This window comes from Rhinatrema bivittatum, chromosome 7 (genome assembly GCF_901001135.1).
Source record: "Rhinatrema bivittatum chromosome 7, aRhiBiv1.1, whole genome shotgun sequence".
Classification (NCBI taxonomy): domain Eukaryota; kingdom Metazoa; phylum Chordata; class Amphibia; order Gymnophiona; family Rhinatrematidae; genus Rhinatrema; species Rhinatrema bivittatum.
The window spans coordinates 107,864,207-107,881,119 of NC_042621.1; the positions used below are offsets into that span (position 1 = coordinate 107,864,207).

The 16,913-nt window shown below is 42.5% G+C and overlaps 1 protein-coding gene across 3 annotated transcripts in view; it reads right to left on the reverse strand.

Annotated features, from left to right (window-relative positions):
• Positions 1 to 16,913, reverse strand: part of ST3GAL2 (ST3 beta-galactoside alpha-2,3-sialyltransferase 2) — a 334,488-nt gene that overhangs the window by 16,716 nt on the left and 300,859 nt on the right. For all 3 annotated transcript variants that reach the window (XM_029608905.1, XM_029608903.1, XM_029608904.1), the window contains one exon: positions 243 to 422. In XM_029608905.1, coding sequence (XP_029464765.1) covers positions 243 to 422 — 180 coding nt within the window. The remainder of the gene's footprint in view (positions 1 to 242; positions 423 to 16,913) is intronic.

Consider the following 16,913-nt stretch of genomic DNA (forward strand, 5'->3'; position numbering starts at 1 on the left):
AAAGAAGCAAGAGTGCAAGCCCCCTAATGCCGAGGGGTAAAACTAGGACTGGACTAGACTGTCCTGAAAACCTAGAGCCAGTTTGCAACCGTACCTGAACCCAATATACAGTGGTGTTCCATGAGGTGCAGTGTTTAATTCTTACTGTTCACTCATGAGGGAAGGGCTGAGGGGCCAGAGGCACGCTACTCACTGAACAAACAGCTGGGACACGGAAACTCGTCACCTTCCTAAGCACTTACAATCGGATCTGCCCCTTAGACAAGGCACTGGTTATCCACTGCAGGTCCAGGGTCTTGAAGGGCACCAATACAAAGCTGACGTTTGCAGGCAGGTTCTTGGCACTCTCTGGGTACATGAAGTGATGGGTAGTCCGGCTGCCCACATCTGCTTCGTAGCCTACTGTAGGGGCTTGATTCATTCTGCAGGAGCAGGAAAAAAAAAAAACATATGGAGACTATTATACTGGCCATATAGGTAACAAGAGTTTGCTCTTCAGATCAGTGCTTACTCTGTCACTTGACTGATTAAAATCCAGAGTTCAGAATTAATATAAGAAATTAGTATTTTGCTGGATTGTATTTTATTTATTTATGTAAAATGCATACATTCCACCCAACCCAGACCAGCCATTCAGGGAGGACTACAAAACACAAAACAATAAAATCAGTTTACAACAATATAAGATGACAGTAACTTTCTTATTCTCAAAGACTGAAAGCATCATAATTTTAAATATGAGTCCATTAGAATTATTTTATTTATTAGTTTACTACATTTATAGCCCACTTCATGTATGCCATGATACTCCAAGCCGGGCACAACATATTTAATCAAAATAATTTACAATTTAATACAAATAAGATAAACTTTTAAAAATACACAAACTACTTAAAGTTACTCTGGGAGATAGGACACATGGTGAATGCTACCACACAGTATGTGATCGCTGACCACGAATATGTATAAGAATCTTGTAAACCGTTGTGATTTATGTTTGGAATGACGGTATATAAAATGCCTAAAAAATAAATAAATAAACATGCATGCTGATTCAGCAGGCCGGAAGGTAGAACACAAAGCAGGTAGTGTGGCAGTTATAAGTCATCTCTGATTACTATGCAGAGGTTTGTAAATAACTGAGACATGGGCTACACTACCAACAATTAAAGAGAAATCCCACTCAAGAGCTTAAGAAGACAGCTAAATCTGATAAGACACGGGATTTTTTTTGGCCTGGTAGTTCTTCCTCTTTCTTCCAGCTCATTCAGAATCAGTGCTGGGATTCTGGCATCAGAAGTCTTCATTGGCAACTATTGGGGGAGGGGGGACTTTTCTCCTTTATGTTAGATCGTCCCTCCCATTGTTCATCATTTGGTCATTGCAGCAAAGGTCCAGAGGCCAGGAGCCATGCACCAGGGTTCCTTCCTGAACCATGCATCCTGGACTCTAAATCTGGCCACCAGGTGTTGCCATTGCCAATGACCATGGCTGCCTTTGCAGCATCCTCAGGCCCAGTTGACCGAAGGTGCAGATAGCCTGATCTGGGAACTGAACCAGGGACCCTTCACAATGCAGTGCACAGCACTGCCACTGAGACATCAGACCAACCAACAAATAAGAACCTTGATAAGAATTCAGTTACAAAAACTCTACTACATAATGACTAGCAGACACCATGTCACCAAGCCCATTCACCACAGCTGACATCTTTGGACTCCTTGCTGAAGTTAAGTGTCCTATAAAACATATTGTTCTGCTTAGGTTCTGATCACAATTTGTTGGGAATGTGGCACGTACATTCTAGCCAATGAATGTCAGCTTATCGATAATATCCATTGTGAGAGATATTAGCTGGCGAAATCCCTCAGGGATAAGGTAATGGAGCTGCAAGTGGTGGTGATCAAACTGAAGAGCATCCGGAAAAATGAAGGCTTTATTGATACATTATACTTGGGGAGGTCCGTATTCAAAAGGATTCAGCCAAATACCTCAGACGTTATCCGGCTAAAAGAAGATCTGGGCAAGAATTCTAGCTGGGTAATAATTCTAGCTGGGTAATAAGTTAGCCGGCTAGAATTTTGCTGGATAAGTTAGGAGTGTGCCGAGGGTGTAACTGGAGGGAGTTGAGTTAGCTGGCTAAGTTATCCGGTTAAATACGGTCGGGCCAAAGAGCTGTCCTAAAGTTAGTGCAGCTGTGCTACTGGATATACCTCCAAAGTCAGCTGAATAAGTTTATCTGGCTAACTTTGCTATCTGGACGGTGTCTGAAAATGGACCCGGGAGATCTCAATATGCAGGATTGTCAGCAGCTAGTGAGGATCGCACTGGAAGGTAATAAATATGAGTCAAAGGCAGGGGCGGATTGGCCTGTCGGGGCTTCGGGGATGCCCCAGTGGGCCAGTCACCCCAATCACGTGATAGGTGTTGGTCACGGCGACCAACAGCAGCCATCTGCTTAAGTGCTGCTTTTGTATTTTCCCCGCGGCGCCAGCCCAGGTTTCATGGGCCTATTCGCCGCACTTCTCCCGTGCCCCATCATCACCGAGGCCCTGCCGCCTCCATTCGCGCCTGCCCCCCTTGCGTTTTTGCCGGCGGGAGGCAGCCAGCACACTTCCTGCTGCCGCCTCACCGCGGGCTGAATGCCTGCCTCCCGGCTCCCACAGCTTTCCTCTGCGGCAGGCTCCTTTCATTTCATTCTCAAGCCGCAGCAAAAATATATATAAAAACAAACAGCTTCAGGGCTCACGTGGCTTAACAGACCTCGGGCCTTCCCACACCAAATGGCCACCCCCTCCCTCTAAAGCAGCGCTTCTCAACCAGTGTGTCGCGTGCTACCGGTTTCCCGCTGCTCTTCCCCCCTCTTCCTTCACCGAGCGAGAGGCAGGCTATCTTCCACTGCTGCCGTTGCCGCCCGGGCTATCAGCACGTTCAAGCCTGGATGGGAACGGCAGCAGTGTTGGAGGCTGGGAACTGCGGCTGGGCCTTTTTCTTCTTCCCGCACCTGCCCCCACCCTGGCCCGGAACAGGAAGTGATGTGCAGTGGGGTGCGCGGGAAGAAGAAAAAGCCATGCTGCACGAAACAGTAGCAGAGGCAGCGGTGGCCCCCGAGCAGTAGCGTGGACCCGAAGCAAAATCAGAAGCAGCCAGAAATCGGTACAGGAGACAGCAGAATTAGCCTCCCGTGGCTGATGGGATTCTTCTTCATTGGCCTGCGGGGGCTAGAGGAGGAGGCTGCTGCAACTACCATTTGTGCTCGGGGAAGGGGGAGCAGGAAATGAGAGAGAGAGACAGCCAGCCTGTCTGTAAGTGAGAGCATGTATTTATTTATTTATTTAAAACCTTTTATATACCGACATCCGTTTGCACATCGCATCGGTTTACAAGTAACTTAATAACTTTAGGCGAAGCCTTTACATTGAACAGTAACTGTGGTATTAAGGAAAACAAAAACAACTAAATAAATATGGCTATAAGTTACAAGGAGTAGGCAGATGGCTATAATTTACAAGGAGCAAGCACCTCTGGAGGGGGTGATTGTATGTGTGATTGAGAATGTGCATGTGTAACTGTGACTGAGAGCCTGTGTGTAAGTGAGAGCATTTGATTGAGATCATCTATATAAAGTGTGTGAGAGAGAGAGCATGTGTGTGATTGAGAGAAACTGGTCAGAGAGGTGATGTGTGTGTGTGTGTATATAGGAGAGACAATGGAAGTAACTGGTCAGGGAGATGACTGGAGTGTGTGTGTGTGAGAGAGAAAGTTATTATGGGAATGAGAAGCCTGTGTATGTGGAGAGAGCTAGCATAGGAGTGAGAAACATGGATGTGTGTGAGACACAGCATGGGAGTGAGAAGCCTGTATATGTAAGACAGAACATGGGAGTGGGAAGCCTGTGTGTGTGTGTAAGCATGAGAGAGACTGATCAGGAAGGTGAATGGTGTGTATGTAAGAGAAAGACTGGTCGGGAGATGATTGGTGCGTGAAAGATAGAAACTGGTCATGGTGTGTAACTGGTATGTGTGTGTGTGAGAGAGACAGAGAGATTGGTTGTGGGCCCTAAGGAAGAGGACCATGAGTACAGAGCTTCAGCCACTACTGCTTCTGGTGCGTGCTACTGGCCTGCATGGAAGAGGAGTAGGCGAGCTACTGGAGGGGGTTAGTAAAGGTGGCTTTTTAAGTTTATTTTTCTTGATTGACTGCCATTTTAATTACTGAATGTTATGTGATGTGTCTGCTGTTTTAAAATATATATATATTTTTTAATTTATATTTATTCAACTTTTCAATTTTTCAAAAAGATATTACACAGCTTGTAGTAACAATAGATCTTCTCAAAACATAATCATGACACAATTACATATATTACATTCTGTGAAAGTTTTAAAATATTTTATTGATGTTTGGAGAATTTTAAATAATTTTTATGAGTTTTTAATTGTGGATATTATTCTTTTCATAGTTGTTGTGAAACATTTATTCTGCTTATTAGTATAGTTATACAATTATTTTTGCATTGGGATCTATAGCTGCTTGGCTAGTTCTGTTTTCCTAATAGGAGGTGTATTGGTGTTTAAGGCCTGATTTAATATTTGAAATGTTGCCTTTTTATAGGTAGGGTTGTTACTGTTTGAGTGCATTCCATATACAAGAGTAACTGTGTGCAGATTAGTTTATGTGCATTACTGCAGATCCTGGGAGTATGTTAGGTCGGTTCTGTGTATGTGACCAAGGTGAGGTATTTTACTGTATCAGTCTTATTTGTTGTATTTTCTCAAGAGGACATGCATTAGTGATAAACTGCTGTCTTTTCATATGTAAAACTATTGAGCCTGGTAGAGTTTGTGTTGCTGTTACTGAGATGACACTAGAACCAGAATATATTTTTTGTAAGGTGAGTTGTACGGGGAATGTCATAATTCTGCTGTACATCCATTATTGTGGGTCAGGGGGGTTCCTGTGGATGCAAACTGTACTTTTACATTTAGCCCCATGACAGTCATGTGATCAGTGTGTCACGCATGTGAGATCCATCTATCAGGTGTGTCTCGACAGAAAAAAGGTTGAGAGCCACTGCTCTAAAGCCCACTCAGACTCTCCTCTCTTGGGCCCTGCCTGGATTTTCCCTGACCACCAATGTAAGTAAAAATGTTTTTTTACTTATTCACAGACAGAGGGGGAGAAAAGCAAACATAAGTGAGCATGACTGAATGTATGAGGCAGTGAGGGTATGATTGTCAGCATGTGTGAGCGTTAAGAGTGCAAGTGTGTCAGTGAGCATGTGTGCAAGGGAGAGAATGACAGCATGTGTGAATGTGCATAGGTCTGAGCATGTGTACGAGTGTGACTGGACGGATGAGTCAGAGTTTGTGTGTCACTGAACATGTGTGAGTGTGGCAGGGCGAGTGTGTCAGTGAGCATGTGTGTGAGGGAGAGTGAATGAGTCAACATGTGTGTGAAAGCATGCAAAAGGCCGTGAGTGAGAGCATGTGTGTCAGTAAGCATCTGTGTCAGAGCAAGCAAGCACATCAGTGAGAGAGGGAGACTGTGTGTATGCATGAGTGAGCATATGAGGGTGATGTGTGCTAGAGAACAACTAATTCATGACCATCTCAAGGTGACTGGAATTAAAAGTTCCCAGGTATGGAGAACCGGGGATTTTTTTCTATCCTTATTAGTTTTAATTATTGAATATTATTTGATGTCTGCTGTTTTTGAATTATTTTTATTGGTGTTAGGGAAATTTTCAAAAATTTGTATATGAGTTAAATTACTGGAGATTCTATTCATCAGCAGTTTTGAAATATATATTTTTAGTATGATTTTCCTATTGTGATTGATGTTTTATAGTTCTTGATTTTATTGTTTGATGTTTTATGAGGAATGATGGTATTTTTTGTTTTTCCAACTTGTTGTGATTTCCAGTTTAGTTTGTCTGTGCATTTCTGTGTATATTTTATGGTCCCTTTATTCTGTATTTGGTGACTCACCAAATAATATGTGTAATTGGGTACCCATGGGCCAGTATGGAGAAAAATCCCCCGGGCCACTATTTTCCCACAATCCGTCCCTGATCAAAGAAGGAAAATCTTTAGGAGAATATTCAAAAATTAAAAACAAATATTTCCTCACCCTCTCTTTTGGGGATATTACAGAAGACTTTGGAAAGTTTGAATAGCACAATTCTTTGGTCTGATATTATTTTCTAACATATCAACCTTATTATGCAGAGTGAGATCATCTTGAATCAGAGCAGAGCTCATACCCTGAAGAGTAGAAATCAATATCTCACAACTTACAAGGCTCTCACCATATTTTGACATCAAATTATCCTGATAGGCAAATCTACTTGAGGCCGCCTGAGTGAACTCACAAAGCCGTGAAACACAGCCTGTGAGTGCTGTTTCCATCCTCGCAACCTGAGCCCAGACTTTTCTCAAGGAAACTTCTTACAGTGCGTTAAATAAAGGAGCAAAGACAAACTTAACCAGGATGGGGGCTGGGCAGCTGACAATACCCAAAATTAAAGAGAACTCATCTACTCTGATCTCAACAACATTCTTTCCCCCCTCTGATGGACTCAGGTCTGGGCCAAGAATCCTACCAGTCTGAGTCTGGAGATCAGCTGTGGGACTTTCACCTCGGAGATTCTCCACACCAAAGTTGTCCAAGGACTCCTTAGGCGTCGACACAGCTACCAAGGCATCAACCCATGCCGGCAGAGCACGGAGGTCTCTGGTAGCTGCAACACCAAGCAGACAAGGAGGGGGAGTTTTTCTATCAGAAGTTAAGGAGTCAACCGGGGACGTCAGACCACACACAGCTGAACCTATGTGCGTCTCATCTGGAGCCCCAGGCTGTGCTCCCGGTGCCACAAATGAGCTGGTGGGGCCAACAACGGGAGTAGAAACATTGGCGTAATGTTAAACCTTCCCTTTCCTCTTAACCATTGTTGCCGATTAAATCAAATCACCTTTCAGGGAGCTGCTGAGTACAGCTATGTGCAAGCAGTCATCTTGATTTCTCCCACCTCTAGAATTAGTTTTAATGTTAATTTGTTACCATGACAATAAATTGTTGCAAGATCTCTGGCCCTCTTTACTTATGCCGGTGATGCCCCCTTTTTTTGTGTGTGAACTTTTTTTTTTTTTAATGGAAAACCAAAAACTCCTTCTCCAGGCTGGCCATGACACATGAACAAACTAAATTTATTAAGAAACAAGTTATCTAATGGCAGGGGAAAAAAACCAAAGCTGGTTTTAAGTTATTAAATTATCACAATACAACAGCTCTTAAATCAATGAACAAAGCTTGTCACCACAAAGGGGCAGTCTGTGCTATTTGCCATTAGGTGGCAGCAGCACAACATAAACAAAACCCAGTCCATAGCAATGGAATGACAAGAAGTTGTGCTTTCAAAACGGAAGGCATTAAAATTTGGATTTTTAGGCCAGTTTTCATGCACAGCATACCAACCCAAGTTTGCCAAGCCAGCAGAAAGGTAGTTATGATCTTAGGAGCGCTTCACCTTTCACCTCTTTCAGCCAAGGGTAGAGAGGAAGTTTGGTCTTAATGCAGAGAACATCTGCAATAGAGCCGATACGCCACGGTAAACAAAAACATGTGGAAGGTTATGAAAAAGAAGAAGAAAGGTAAAAGTTGTGGTAGGCAAGATTTAATGTAAAAATAAGTCAGACTCATTTTGTTTGGGGTGGGGGAACAGAGGAGCCGTACATGAGTGCAAGGCAAACATGAGAGAGATCAGATGGTGAATTTAAGGCAGGCAAACAATGTAATACAACAGTGGTGTGTGTTAGAGGAATACAAGGAATACCGAGAAGAATACGCTGATAATACTCCTATACAGTTAGTAGTGAGTACTGTGTCCAGTTCTGAAGGAGGCATCTCAGGAAAAAGACATAATGGAGACAGTCCAGAGGAGGGCTAGCAAACTCGTGTATAGTTTGCTCCAAAATCCCTATAAGAGAAAACTTAAGCATCTAAACGCAGGGCCAGCAGATGGTTCTGAGGCAGCACTGTGCACAATGTGCATTTGCACGGGACGGCTCACCTGGGGAGGCAGCGGGCCGGCGGCAGCAGGAGAGGCCGTGGGCCACCGGTGAAGCCTAGCCAGCCGGTGGCCGAAGAAGAGCGCTGGCGACCAAAGGAGGCCCATCTTCCGTGTATGGCTATGTGTGCATGCAGGCCCATGCACAGCTTCTGCTCCCTCCCCCCCAAGCAGGAAGATCAGTGGCCTGTATGGCCCAAAGATAGCATGAGACCCACGGGGCGGTGATGGAGCTCATCCTACCACAGCCCGAAGACAACAGGAGACAATGTTTGTGAGTTTGTATGTATATGTGAATGAGTAACAGCCTGTTTGTGTGTGCATGTGTGTGGGATCCTATGTGTGTGTGTGTGTGAGACACAGTCACAGTTGTGAGCGTGCGCAAAAGCACTATCGCTAATGACACAAATACATACTCAATTGTTCATTTAATGTTACGCTGAAAACCACAGATTAATAATAAACAGAATCTGTCAACTGTGAATGTGTTTAGATTCACTGCACATGCACCGGCGTTTTTAGTTAACTGAATCAGAGTGAGAGAGTTTTGCTCCGGGAATAAGATGCCATTGGATTTTCAACAATAGTGAGTACAAGATAGAGTTATGTCATGTCTTTAGGATATGAATGAGTACATTTTTAATACAAATATTTGTTTTAGATTTATGCCTTGAAGAAGCCTTGACGGCGAAACACTGGCCAGCGATGGCAATACAAAGAAAAATTTGAACTGAAATGGACATTTTTATAAGATAAGTTTCTTAGATATAGAAACATTTCATAAAAATATTTTTTGCATTGGAGATTTGCATTGGAGATTTTTATGACAGATGACTGGATTGTGGGTAGCAAGTTCTTAAGTTTTTTTGACTAGACTTGCTCATATTCTGAGGTCTTTTCCTCCTCTTATAAAGTTGCAAGAGTTGTAAGATCCCATTGCTCCCCCTGGAACATTCCAAAAAGACTGCTCACCTCTAACTGAAATATTCACTAAAGCATTTCCATCACCTGACTCTATACTAATTGTCACAATTTGTAACCAACCCCACTCATAAAGCAGGACTCATCCTTGACTTAATATCTGCCAATTACAATAACTGCCTAATCAATTCTTCTCACAACATATTGCCCTGGTCTGATCACCAATTAATAAAAGCAGAAATAACCCTCCTCAACACAAAGCAAACAAATTCATATAATGATCAATCTTTCACCTACAGAAAAAAGACAGAACCGAAAATACTTGAACAATTAAAAATAAGATAATGGATATTAATCAAGATAATGCCTCCTCGGCTTTTGACTCCTGGGATAAAATTGTCAATGAAATAGCTGATAACCTAAGCCCAGTCCAGACAAAAGTGTTCCAAAAAGAACATAACTCCTCTAAACACCGAGAAAATGTGAAAAACAATGGCAGAAATGCTAATCTACTGAATCCCATGCTAACAAAATACCAAAAGCTAACAAAATACCATGAAAAAAATCAATAAAACAAACAAACAAAAAAGACTACTATGCTAAATAGATTCATGGTGTCATATATAATTCCAAATTACTCGTCGAAACAGTTAAAACCTTAATCAAGGATCCATCTTCCTCAGTCTCGAATAACTAGTACTTTTCAAAGAATTCCTGCAATGAATATGCCACTTCTTTGTTAGATAAAATCAATAGGTTAAAAGCACAATTCTCCACCTGTTCCCCAACAAAAGAACCTGAAGAAAAACATGGGCAAGCAAAACCACATTCGACATAGTATCTAAACTGGAAAGTAACCAAATCATTACAAAAATTAAGCCAGCTATGCACCCACGGGACCCAATCCCTGCAAGTTCCCTGAAAATAGTACACAGCGTAATCACTTCTACAATTGCAACCATAATCAACCACTCGCTATCAGGACTGGTCCCTGCTGGGGCAAAACAAGTAGCGATTAAACCAACCCTAACAAATAAAACTGGCCGAATTGACTGGGACAATTATCGGCCAATGTCCAACTTACCTTTTATTGCTAAAGTCCTAGAAAAAGCAGTGTTATCCCAATTAGAAAACCACCTAAAAGAAAATAATAATCTATATGCAATCCACTTCGGATTCAGAAAGTATTGTTCAACAGAAACTTTCTTTAATAGACCCTGTCAACGATGAATCATATATCCTGGTACCAACTGATTTAACGGCAGCCTTCGACACTGTGGACCATACCCTGCTATGCCATCAGTTGAGAAACACTGGAATATTTATTATTTATTATTTTTATTTTATTTATTATTTTTATATACTGACATTTGATCTGAGATATCACATCGGTTTACATTTAGGTACTGTAGACAGAAATGTCATCAGATGGTTCTCTTCCTTCCTAGCAGGTAGGATATACCACATCAAACTGAGCAATCACATATCTGACACCTTCCCAGTTGATATACAGGTATCCCCCACTCTCAGCAACACTATTCAACATTTATATGCTGCCTCTGTGTTTATTACTAGCAAAACTAGGAATCAACTCCTTCTTAATACGCAGATGACATACAATTCTACGTCCCATTCCACAAATCATTTGAAAAAACTGCATAGACTCTGTCAACATACATGAAGGCAATACAGCAAGAACTATCTTAGCTGAAACTAATACTAAACACAAAAAAAACTGACATTGTGTGGTTAAGGAGAAACTCCTCTATGGTCAAACCGTCACCCCTAGACCCAGGTAGTTTAAACATTACATCCTCAGATAAAGTACGGGACCTAGGAATACAGATTGATGAGAACTTTACAATGAAAATGAACATAAGCAAATTCATTAAAACAGGATACTCCAAGCTGAGAATATTACATCGGCTGAAAACATTACTAACTTTAAAGGGCTTCCGCACTGTTTTACAAATACTCATTTTTTTCATAGATTACTGCAACTCCCTATTACTAGGCCTACCTTCAAGACTATTAAAACCACTACAGTTATTACAAAATGCCTCAGCAAGACTTTTTCTAGCGACAAGGAAATCTGACCACATCACCCCCTTGCTGATAGCACTACACTGGCTACCAGTACATTCCAGAATTCATTATAAAGTATTAACACATTTTTAATATCATTGACATAAACCCCTGCTTAATAGGAGTGACACTTCAACCATACATACCACAGCGAGCCCTAAGATCGCAAAACAAAGGACTATTAACTGTGCCTACAACGCCGAGACCGAATGTTTTCCATAGCGGGCCCCAAGTTCTGGAATTCTCCGCGGCTTTCGACACCGTGAACCATAACATCCTTCTAAAACGCCTATCAGACATCGGATTATCTGGATATGCCCTCAGATGGTTCAACTCCTTCCTCAATAACAGAAGCTTTAAGGTCACAATTAATAATAAAGAATCCCCTAATTTCAAATCTACTCTTGGGGTTCCCCAAGGCTCTTCTCTCTCCCCCACCCTCTTCAATATCTACCTTCTACCCCTTTGCCAGCTACTCACAAACCTTAACCTAATTCACTACCTATACGCAGACGACGTTCAGATCTTGATCTCTATAAAAGAATCCCTTCCAAAAACGCTTTCATACTGGGAGAACTGCCTTAAGTCCATCAACAACTTACTCTCCAGCCTAAACTTGGTCCTCAATGCAGCCAAAACAGAAATCCTTCTTATCTCCCCCGACCTTTCAGACAGCTCAGAACAGACAGTCTCTAACCCACAAACCACTCAAGTTAGAGATTTGGGAGTCATCCTTGATAACCATTTGAACTTAAAGAAATCAATCAACAATATCACTAAGGACTGTTTTTACAAGCTTCAAGTTCTTAAAAGACTTAAACCCCTTCTTCATTTCCAGGATTTCAGAACTGTCCTACAGTCAACACTGTTCTCTAAAACTGACTATTGTAACACTCTCCTTTTAGGACTCCCGATCTCTGCCACCAAACCACTACAGATGCTCCAGAACTCAGCAGCCAGAATCTTAACCAACACCAATCAGGGAGCTCATATCACCCCTATTCTTAAAAACCTGCACTGGCTACCAATAAAATACAGAATCCTACACAAAGCACTCACCATAATCCACAAATCCATCCACAACCAACTACCACTAGACCTTCAGTTCCCGTTAAAACTATACTCATCCGCAAGACCAACTAGAGAAGCATACAAAGGAACCCTTCCCATCCCCCCAACTAAATCCACATGCCTAACCTCCACCAAAGAACGGGCATTCTCCACTGCGGGCCCCATCATCTGGAACAACCTGCCAACAGACCTAAGATTGGAACCCTGCCTGCTAACCTTCGAAAAAAAATCAAAACCTGGCTTTTCCTCCAAGCCTTCCCCTAAGCTCGAACATTTCAATTTAACTCAACCAGACGCTTCTCAAGTGGCAAGACTCCCGCTCCAGCCACAGTTTATACATTAGTTCTCAGCCTCTTTTTTGCTATCCTTTTATTCCCAGGCTACTCTAGCCCCCAAGTTCTGTCTCCCTGTTATATGTAACTGCGCCTCGGCCTTCCTGTTATTTGGTTATGTTTAGTTAGTCCCTAAGTTCCATGTAAACCGGTCTGATATGAATCTTGTCATGAAGTTCGGTATAGAAAAATGTTAAATAAAATAAATAAATAAATAAATTCTCTACCAGAGACGTTATATCTAATAACAGAAAGAATGAGTTTCAAATGTGAACTGAAAAAATGGCTCTTCAGAAATGAATATGATTTAACTTAAAATATCAATATGCCAATAACGACTTTCAAAAATTCATAATGTTAGTACAATGAACAATAAGTAAAGTGTGATATAAAGTGCATTATGACAATCTACTGATTAATAAGTGAAAGATACTGAAATGGAACTTATGGATTACAAGCTACTGTCATAGCCCCTTAGTTAATATGTACTTGTTGTGTTGACCTAGAATATGAATGTTGACCTAGAATATGAATATTGCTTTTGTAAACCATTGTGATCTTTTGGAATGACGGTATATAAAATGCCTAAATAAATAAATAAAGACTGTGCATTGCCTAAAGTCAAGGAAAATTTCCTAAACTGATTGTTTTGCTTTGCCCTGCCTTTTTTTGTGAGATACTTGAAGCCAAGTTGAGCTTCTTAAGTTGTTTTGTGCTGTTGTGCCCTGCATTTTTGTTGGGTTTCACCGTAAATAAACTGCACCTAAGGAACAGCCAGAGTCTGCCTCCTGTTTTCCACTGGCTGTCCCCAAGCTGCTATGCTCGAGTTACCACACTTGGGTAATTGGCCAAGTGTGTGCACACATTACGACACATGATGTTGTGCCTGCTCTTTAGAAGGTATAACTTTAGGTATATAATTTATGCGTACTCGTATCAATGCAAACGTCTCCCACTCCCTTCCTCCCCCGGAATACCTCTCTTCAGTTTGTGTAAAAATATATGTGAAACCAGGTTATGCATATACTTTTTACATGCACTGGGTCCCAAACGTTTAGTACAACCATTTAGGAACATAAAACTCAGTTTTATAAGAACATAAGAACATAAAAAAATGCCATACTGGGTCAGACCAAGGGTCCATCAAGCCCAGCATCATGTTTCCAACAGTGGCCAATCCAGGCCATAAGAACCTGGCAAGTACCCAAAAAAAGTCTATTCCATGTTACCACTGCTAATGGCAGTGGCTATTCTCTAAGTGAACTTAATAGCAGGTAATGGACTTCTCCTCCAAGAACTTATCCAATCCTTTTTTAAACACAGCTATACTAACTGCACTAACCACAGCCTCTGGCAACAAATTCCAGAGTTTAATTGTGCGTTGAGTAAAAAAGAACTTTCTCTGATTAGTTTTAAATATGCCCCATGCTAACTTCATGGGGCACTTCATGGAGTGCCCCCTAGTCTTTCTACTATCCGAAAGAGTAAATAACCGATTCACATCTACCCGTTCTAGACCTCTCATGATTTTAAACACCTCTATCATATCCCCCCTCAGTCGTCTCTTCTCCAAGCTGAAAAGTCCTAACCTCTTTATTCTTTCCTCATAGGGGAGTATGCATATATTCTTTCCTCATAGGGGAGTATGCATATCACTGGCTTTGAAAATTCACCCGTTTATGTCCTCAGTGAGGTTGAGTATTAATCCCTCTTATTACATAGGTTTTCAATCTCAGTAAAAAGGCCAAGAATGGACTGTCATAAGAACTGTAAGATGTGCCAAGCTGGGTCAGGCCAAGGTCCATTAACCCCAGCATCCAAACCATGCCCAAGACTTCAGAACGATCATCCAAGCAGTCATTTTTGCAAAATTAGACTACTGCAATTCCCTATTGCTAGGTCTGCCCTCTTCCTACTCCAAACCACTACAGATGGTTCAAAATTCAGCAGCTCGATTACTAACAGGCGCAAGAAAGAGAGACCACATATCCCCCATTCTGAAAGAGTTACATTGGCTACCCGTCCACTTCCGTATCATGTACAAAGCCATTTGTGTCATCTTCAAAACTATTCATCAACGCATCTCCCTCGATCTACAAATCCCCCTCCAAGTATACAACTCGACAAGACCTACCAGAAATGTCTACCGAGGCGCCCTCAAAGTTCCCCCTGCGAAAATGACCAAACACATCACTCTAAGAGATCGTGCCACCTCCACTGCTGGCCCTTCTCTGTAGAATTCCATTCCCACAGATCTCAGACTGGAACCTTGCCTCTTAACTTTCAGGAAAGGACTTAAGACTTGGTTATTAAAGCAAGCTTTCCCAGACACAATCTAATATCACGTCATAGATACAAACCAAGGACTTCAAATATTCAGCCATTAATCATGCCATTTTTACATAGCATTTAATTTATTTGTATACCGTTCAACCGTTTATTCTTTCCTATCTCTTCCTTCTTATCCAAGTTCTGCTACCCTTGTTATTTGTAACTGCTCCTTCGATCACCACAGTTCTAGTTGATGTATTTAATGCACTCCCGTTTCATGTAAACCAGCAAGATATGTGCTCATGATTGCCGGTATATAAAAACCTTAAAGAAATAAATAAATAAATAAATAAATAAATAAATCCAAAGTACCAGGCAGATCCCAAAGAATGGATCCAGTCATTTTAACTCATAACCAGAGGTAAACACTGGCTTTCCCAGTCTACTTGGCTAATAAGGATTTATGGTCTTTTGCTCCAGGAACTTCTTCAAACCCCATTTAAACCCAGCTATTCTAAACTGCTTTCACCACCTTCTCTGGCAACAAACCCCACAGCGTGATTATGCGTTTTGTAAAAAAAACACTTTCTCCAATTAGTTTTAAATCTGCTACCTGTTAGTTTCATGGCATTTCCCCTAGTCTTAGTACTATTTACCTGTTCCATCCCACGGATGATTCTATAAACCTCTATTGCATCCCCTCTCAGTTATTTCTTCTCCGAGCTGAAAAGACCAGACCTATTTAGTCTTTCTTCATAAGGAGGCTGTTCCATTCCCTTTATCATCTTTGTTGCCATTTTCTATACCTTTCCCTGTTCCACTCTATCTGGTTTGAGATGCGGTGACCAGAAATGCACACAATACTCAAGGTAAGGTTGACCATAGATCAATAGAGAGGCATTATGAGACCCTGTGCTTTATTCTCCATTCCTTTCCAAATCTTTTCTAACACTCTATTGGCTTTTTGACCACCACTGCACATTGAGCTGAGGAGTTCAACATACTGTCCACAGTGAACCCAAAATCCTTTTCCTGGGTGGTGAGTTCCACGACAGAACCCAGCATTATGTACCTGTAGTTAGGTTTAATTTTCTCTGGGTGTATCACCTTGCACTTGTCCACATTCAATTTCATCTGCCATTTAGATAACTCAGTCTCCCAGTCTTGCAAGGTCCTCTTCTAATTCCTCAGAATCCACTCATGTTTTAACAACCTCAAATCATTTTGTTTCATTTGCAAATATGATCACCTCATTTGTTACTCCCTTTTCCAGATCCCTTTTCCCTGTAGCACTTCATTTCACTGGGAAAATGGACCATTTAGTACTGTTCTTAGTCCATTCAGTGTTGTGAACTTGCCTGCGACGAGCGCGGGCAGGCCCCCTACCTTCATGGCCAGTTGGGCTGCTGGCGCTGTCCCTGCGCGGTGGTCTGCTGCCATCCTCCGCAGCATGGAAGCTGCGTTCTTCTTCTGTCCTGCGTGGCAGGGCTGTGCCCCGCCGGGAACCTCTCTTTGCGGCCAATGCCGCTCCTGCTACCCGATGCTTCCTCTTCGCTGCCGGGGTCCTAGGACAGCTGGGAGGCCGTCCTTGCCTTGCCTGCTCCTGCCGGGCCTGCATTCGGCGTCCTTCTTCCTTCTTTGCAGCTGGAGCCGCTTCCGCTGCCTGCCTTGCTCATCCTGGGCCCTCCACGTGGCTGGGGACGCCACCAACATGTCTTCTTCCTGCTTCTTCCTAGGTGCGGGTGCGCGCCTCTCCTTTTCATTTAAAGGGCTAGCAGCAGGAAAAGGTCCTATGGCCCTCGTTAGTGATGTCATCGCCCTGCCTTGCTTCAACCCTATAAAAGAGGCCTTGTGTCAGTCCAGCTTTGACTTTGCAAGCAGTCAGATGCTCCTGGATATTCCTGTCCTTCGCTGCAGGAGTCCTCGCTGTTCCATCGCTTCTTCAAGGTCCTGTGTTCTTCGTTGGAACTCCCTATCTAGTCCTGGTGTCCACGTTCCAGTCCAGATGTTCGTCTTCTGTTCCTGAAGTCCGTGATCCAGTCCAGATGTCCGTCCTCTGTTCCTGATAGCCTAAACCCCAGGTTCCTCGTTGTCACCTTTCCTGGCATGCCATGTCGTGGTCCGCGACCAGCCCCATGGGCGGGCTAAGTAGGGCGCCTCGTGGT